Source organism: Cucurbita maxima, unplaced genomic scaffold (genome assembly GCF_002738345.1).
Source record: "Cucurbita maxima cultivar Rimu unplaced genomic scaffold, Cmax_1.0 Cma_Scf00039, whole genome shotgun sequence".
Taxonomy (NCBI): domain Eukaryota; kingdom Viridiplantae; phylum Streptophyta; class Magnoliopsida; order Cucurbitales; family Cucurbitaceae; genus Cucurbita; species Cucurbita maxima.
Window position 1 is genome coordinate 813,975 of NW_019272055.1, and position 6,225 is coordinate 820,199.

The 6,225-nt window shown below is 36.7% G+C and overlaps 1 protein-coding gene across 1 annotated transcript; it reads right to left on the bottom strand.

Moving 5' to 3' along the window:
- Positions 1 to 914: 914 nt before the first annotated feature.
- LOC111469330 (prostamide/prostaglandin F synthase) lies at positions 915 to 5,212 on the bottom strand. Its single transcript, XM_023114566.1, has 8 exons — positions 4,817 to 5,212; positions 3,370 to 3,416; positions 3,178 to 3,292; positions 2,427 to 2,471; positions 1,949 to 2,008; positions 1,738 to 1,839; positions 1,499 to 1,647; positions 915 to 1,199 (listed from the first exon to the last, which is right to left on the bottom strand). The coding sequence occupies exons 1-7, from the start codon at positions 5,132 to 5,134 to the stop codon at positions 1,531 to 1,533; spliced, it is 804 nt and encodes a 267-aa protein (XP_022970334.1). The 5' UTR covers positions 5,135 to 5,212; the 3' UTR covers positions 915 to 1,199; positions 1,499 to 1,530.
- Between the last annotated feature and the right edge of the window lie 1,013 nt (positions 5,213 to 6,225).

A 6,225-nucleotide genomic window follows, 5' to 3' on the forward strand; every position in this document is an offset into this window, starting at 1 on the left:
TCTCCTTTCTCTGATCCTACTCTCTACAGATCTCTTGTTGGCGCCCTTCAGTACTTGACTATTATGCGTCCAGATATTGCCTATGCTGTCAATTCTGTCAGTCAATTCTTGCATGCCCCTACTGCAGATCACTTTCTTGCTGTCAAACGTATTCTTCGTTATGTCAAAGGAACACTCCACTTTGGTCTTACCTTTCGTCCATCCACTGTTCCTAGTACGCTAGTCGCTTATTCGGATGCTGCTGGGCTGGTTGTCCCGATACTCGTCGTTCTACATCCGGCTATTCTATTTATCTTGGTAACAATCTCATTTCTTGGAGTGCCAAAAAGCAACCTACTGTATCACGCTCCAACTGTGAATCTGAGTATCGTGCTCTTGCCACAACTGCTGCTGAACTTCTTTGCTATTTTTTTGAGCTCTAATCCTGTTTCTCACAAGTGAGCCAAATATGTTGAACTAGATTATCATTTCCTTGAACTAGATTATCATTTCCTTCGAGAACTTGTTATCGCTGGCAAACTTCGCACACAATATGTACCCTCTCATCTCCAAGTTGCTGACATCTTCACAAAGAGTATTTCTCGACCTCTCTTTGAATTTTTCAGATCCAAGCTTCATGTTCGTTCAAATCCGACGCTCAGCTTGCGGGGGGTGTTAAGGATAGTTGACCGTTCATTATAAGGCAAATATCTAGATATTTGTCTTACATTACGGGTTACCATATTTGCCCTTTTATTAAATGCAAATATATTGTATTCATTTATTATTCTTTCCTTTTATCGCTATTTCCTTATTATTTGTAATTTACCTTATTTCTGTATTCTGTAAATGATTATAAATAAGAGAATTCTCACCACCATTTGGGTGGGGTGGATTAATCAAACATTCACAAGATGTAAGCACATCTCATTCGAAATTCATGTAATGAAAAGTACGGAAGTAGTATGTGCGTCATTTTACTTTACCATGATTTTAAACATAGGACCTCATACATCATGTCACAAACATGAATTACTTATTTTGTATGTTACATACGAACATGTATACCACAATATTATAGGCACTCCTTTTCATTGACTTCCGACGCGTGAGCATGCATTAGCCCATAGTCAGACCTAAGAGGTACATACACGAGCCCACCTACTAGATTCATGTGCACATGCATGAACTGTGAGTAGAGTAGTATTGTGCATCCAATCCTAATAAAAAAAAACAAGAAAAAATAAAAGTTCAAGGAACAATCACGAAAAGTTAGTCGCACTAATCATGAACCATATTGCATTCGATTACATTTTCTAACCCGATATTTGAATCTATCATATGTGAATAATGGCGAGTTAAGTTCATGTTTATTTATATTTTATACTATGTTCATATAATTTATATCATTGGAATATCTCTATTGAGCATTAAAGTATCAAGATTTAGTATCTACAACACCAGCACATTTTTTTCTCTCCTGGTATGCTTTGCTAAGAGATTAAAAGAAACAACGTACCAATCAAATATCCACACGTTATGAGTGAAGATTCAGGTCAGGACTCGACAACAGACGTCGTAGATTTCATCTAACGGAGCATGGTCCCCGGTACCTTCATCTTTTCGAGCATACAACAGTTGCTTGCCTTTGAAAACAAGCATCCCTCCCTAATCAAACAAACATGAAATATGAAAAAGTTTCCACAAACTGAAGATCAAAAAAGTGTTTTTCATATGAACAAAACACAAGAAAAAAACCTGTTGTAATACGCTGCTTCTATCATCTGGGGTAGCTTCAAGAGTATAGTTTTTCATGGCTTCTCGCAAGGTCGTAAATCTCGACTTTGAAAATACCTTAGTCTAAAAACATTGACGACCGGAGGGATGAAAAAATTAAAATTAAAAAAAAAAAAGCATGCAAATAAATTCTGTTAAATGATCATAAAGTAGATGGAAGGAGAAAGTTTACACTAGCTGGATTAAAGAATGTACGACCAAAGCCATAGTATAAACCTAGTAAATCATATGCCTGCATGAACATATTATGATTAGCGTGACAAACATCAAAACACCTAATGAAGTTAAAAGACACATTTATTTTAAAGGTAAAATGCTCTGATCTCCACTTCAGATTATTGAACTTAGGCCATTCCATTTCAACGGAAGACCCACACCCAAGTTCTATAGCTTTGGGTCTGCTATCCCGATCATGATTTTCCTAACCTCAGAGGGAAAAATCATTCCCTTTTTGGCTGGTTGTGGGTGAGGAGGGATTCGAACCTCTGACACCGTGGTTGGTAGCCACGTGCTCTAATCCTCTGAGCTACAGGCCCCACCCCGTCTCCACTGGATTTGTTTCCGGGGTAGCCTAAAAAAGGAACCTTTCCGAAAAAATAAAGGAAAAAAGAGACGTAATAATGGCATAGACATTTGTAGCATCGGATTACCTTTCTATCAGGATCAGCGTAAAGGCAATCCATTGGAAAAGGCAACTGGAATTTGAAGAATTAAGAAGCAATGTTATTACCATGAAAGGCAGGACAGAGAAACCAAAAGAGATACAATAATTGTTGAAATTTTTATAATGTATAAGCTAGGTCTACAAATATCTTAAAATAACCTAATAAATCTTTATTGTTTACTTTATTAGTTTAAAAATGTGAGATCCCACATCAGTTAGGGAGGAGAACGAAACATTCTTATAAGGGTGTGAAAACCTCTCCCTAGTAGACACGTTTTAAAACCTTTGAAAGAAAAAATTCAAAAAGACAATATTTGCTAGCGGTAAGCTTGAGCCGTTACATTACGTACAAACTTAAAAATTAAAGAACTCATTAGAAACTAATGCAGAGTAACATCTTAACAACAATGACTTATTAGAAACTATTAAAATATAGAGACGAGGTTGATGCAATCTTAAAAGTTATGAACCTATTAGAAAAACTCTATAAAGTACAGAAATTAAATAGACAAGTTTAATTGATGTGAGACCAAACTTGTAATTTAGCCACGTTTTATTGATGTTATTAGATCCTTCATATTATAAACAATATCCAAATTCGATGTGTTTTGATTTAGAGCATCTAATCTAAATCGAATAATTATTAGATAAATCTTAAAAAATGAAATGACATTAATAGAGAAAAGGATGCAGCCATGGACAATTAAAGTGATAATTTACATAAGGAAAATCGATACCCGCTCAGCTAGGATACGTGCTTTATTCGGAGTTCCAATGCCTACGGCTATTAGTTTAACACCAGATGAATCAAATCTTGCTTTGGATTCTTTTAAAGTGGAAGCAAGTTCCCAACTAGAACAAGAGCAAGCAACTGTCAACTCACCAAAAATTTCAAATTTGCAAATGAATGGTCCAATTTGATGACTTACCAGCAAAAGCATCCAAAATGCCTCAAAAGGGCAACAACAGCTATTCCCTAGGTAAACACCAATCAAATATAGTCGAATATCATTTTTTAAAGAATATTCTGTAAAGAAAAATAGTAGAGATTCAAATCTATAACTTATAACGTATCAAATTAGGACCGTCAATAAATGTAACACTATTGACCTCTCTATATATGTTCATCACGAATTATACACTTTTTGATATTTATTCTACCATGAAGAGCTAGAAAAAGAATTTGCATTTCACCCATGCACGTTAAAGTAACAGAGACTAAATTTGTAACCGAGAAATAAAACACCTATGCAATCAAAGGAACAGAATAAAAAGTACTTGTAGAACAGAAATACAATGCAATCTTGTGCAAAGATCCATATGCATAAGTCATTTAAGATATGGGAAATCTTTTAACAATTTGCTCTGGTCGTTAGGAAACAAAGATGATCGAAAGAACAGAAAACAAATTGCATTCGGATTTGGAAACTCGATAATTGAACCCCAATAATTTGTCTCAGGCAAAAAAAAAAAAAGTGGGTCCAGTTATTATACTAATGTCGCTAATTATTCAATTTAGAAACTTTCCTATCTTTGTTGTAAGGCATTGAAAGAATGAACCCTTTTTTAGTTCAGTGGAAAGAATAAACCATGAGGAAAGAAAAAGAGATGACCTAAAACCTATGATAGGAGTCCGGGAAAAGAATATGCAACGTGAGATCCTACATCGGTTGGGGTGGAGAACGAAGCATTCTTTATAAGGATGTGGAAACCTCTCCCTAGCATATGCGTTTTAAATATCTTGAGGGGAAGTCAGCCCAAAGAGGAAAATATCTGCTAGCGGTGGGCTTGAGCCGTTTCAATTGGTACCAGAGCCAAACACCAAGCGATGTGCCAGTGAGAAGGATGAACCTCGAAGGAGGTCGACATGAGGTGGTGTACCAGCAAGGACGCTGGGCTTCGAAGGGGGTGGATTGGGGTTGGAGAAGGGAATGAGTGCCAGCAATGACACTGGGCCTGAAGGCAGGTGGATTGTGAGATCCCACACCGATTGGGAGAAGAACAAAACAATTTTTATAAGGGTGCTAGAATTATTGTTGAGCTCACTTTTCTCTATAGTTAGAAGGAAAGAAACATCAAAGTTCAGGAAGCCAAATAAATTACCAACAAACCATGTTTATAGCTTCTTCTGATTTGGGTCATTTTAAATTATGCAAAATGACAATAAAAACTCGTGTACATGATAGAATTTCATGTTTGATTCTTAAATCTTCTTTTTCATATTAGAGATTTCAGTTCATTGATCAATTAAACACACATCCATCATCAGAATCAATTAGCCAAAGAACATCACCTATATGTAAACAAAAGCACCAAAAAAAAGAAAGTGACAGAGAAATAATCAGTAAATAAACACACAAGAGCCAATGGTTGTACCTCAGTCTGATCCCAGAGATCCTTGAACAAAACTGGCTCACCAGCAGCAGTAAAAATGCGAACATCGCCCAGATTCTCTCCAATCTCTGGGCCGTAGCCTGAAGTTATTGAAGCCTTGACAACGACAGGCGATCTGAAATTGCGACGACCGTCGCCATTAGTAGTCGCTAGTTTTGCAGAATAGAGTTTGGAATCGGGAGCATAGGGCTTGAGAAGCAGAGGAGAGGGAAAGTGGGAAGGGAGGTTAAAGGAGGAGGGTAAAATCGAAAGGGAAGCGCATCGAAGGGGATTTTGAGTGCGCGCAGAAACCAAATTCATTGCTCTGAATCAGCGCTCCAACTGGAACTGCGTTGTTGTTCAGTTCGTTTTTCTTGGGATAACGGCATAAATGGCCATAATAAGTTCGCATTTTAAGCCTTTTGATTGTAAAAATGGCCAGAGCTAAATAAAGTTGGACGAAAATACCCCTTCCCAAAATCTTAAAAAAAAACCTAAATGTCACTCGGTCATCTTGTCCGGGATGTGTTGCATATGGTCACATGTCATAGGTCAGATCATGCTCGTCTAGGGCATGTCTGTGACTACGTGCTCATTCCATATCATTTATATTGGCTTACATGTTTGGTAGTTTTTTATTATTTTATTAATTGTGTTTACCGTTTTTAAGTTTTATTTGCCTCCAAATATATTATATAGGATGCGACTAGTTGTTTCTACCCAATTTATATGATATTAATTTCGTTGTTGTACTTACTAGTTTATAACATTGTATTCTCAAACCATTTTCCAAACGTTTCCCCGAACTTTCTCTAACCCTGTTTTTCAAAACTGTTTTTCAAAGAGCAGGGTCGAAGGTTTGAGCATATGTCACCTATGTCAATGACAACCCAAGTTTAGTTGGTTGGCTTATTTGAGGGCGAGAGTAAGTGGAGCACAATCTCGTTGCGAGACTTGATAGCATATGATTGTAATAGTTGGTATTAGATTTGAGTCATCTCCTAGAATTTAAGTTAACAAATATATTTGTTGCAATTTAAGTGAGGTCCTTGACGACCTTAAACTTTTGGAATCTCGTCTAAATAAGATTGTCACTAAAGCCCACAAAATTGATGCGGTAGTTGGCCGCCTTGATGGGATGTCCATCCAAGAATTGATGTTGAGGGTTAAAGCTAAAAGATAAAGCCACAAAAACTAGTGGCTTCGAGTGTTGTGATAACTCAATGATCATTCAGATGGTTACATAACTTTTTGAAAATGTAAAGGCTATTATTGACCTGGACAAGGTTGAAATGCTAGATCTGAGCGCCATGCTAAACCTCACCATGAGAGCTATGGAAAACCAAACCTTTCTTTGGAGTTTGAGATGTCAAGGTTATAAAAAATTTATCTTTAGCCTAGAATAGTATTTA

What these genes read in the sequence shown, in the direction of transcription:
- LOC111469330 (XM_023114566.1), bottom strand. Translation starts at nt 5,134, where the DNA reads ATGAATTTGGTTTCTGCGCGCACTCAAAATCCCCTTCGATGCGCTTCC. An exon ending in CATTTTGGATGCTTTTGCTG is followed by an intron (nt 3,293 to 3,369) that starts GTAAGTCATCAA and finishes CTCTTGTTCTAG; the next exon opens with TTGGGAACTTGCTTCCACTT. An exon ending in CACGTATCCTAGCTGAGCGG is followed by an intron (nt 2,472 to 3,177) that starts GTATCGATTTTC and finishes TTCAAATTCCAG; the next exon opens with TTGCCTTTTCCAATGGATTG.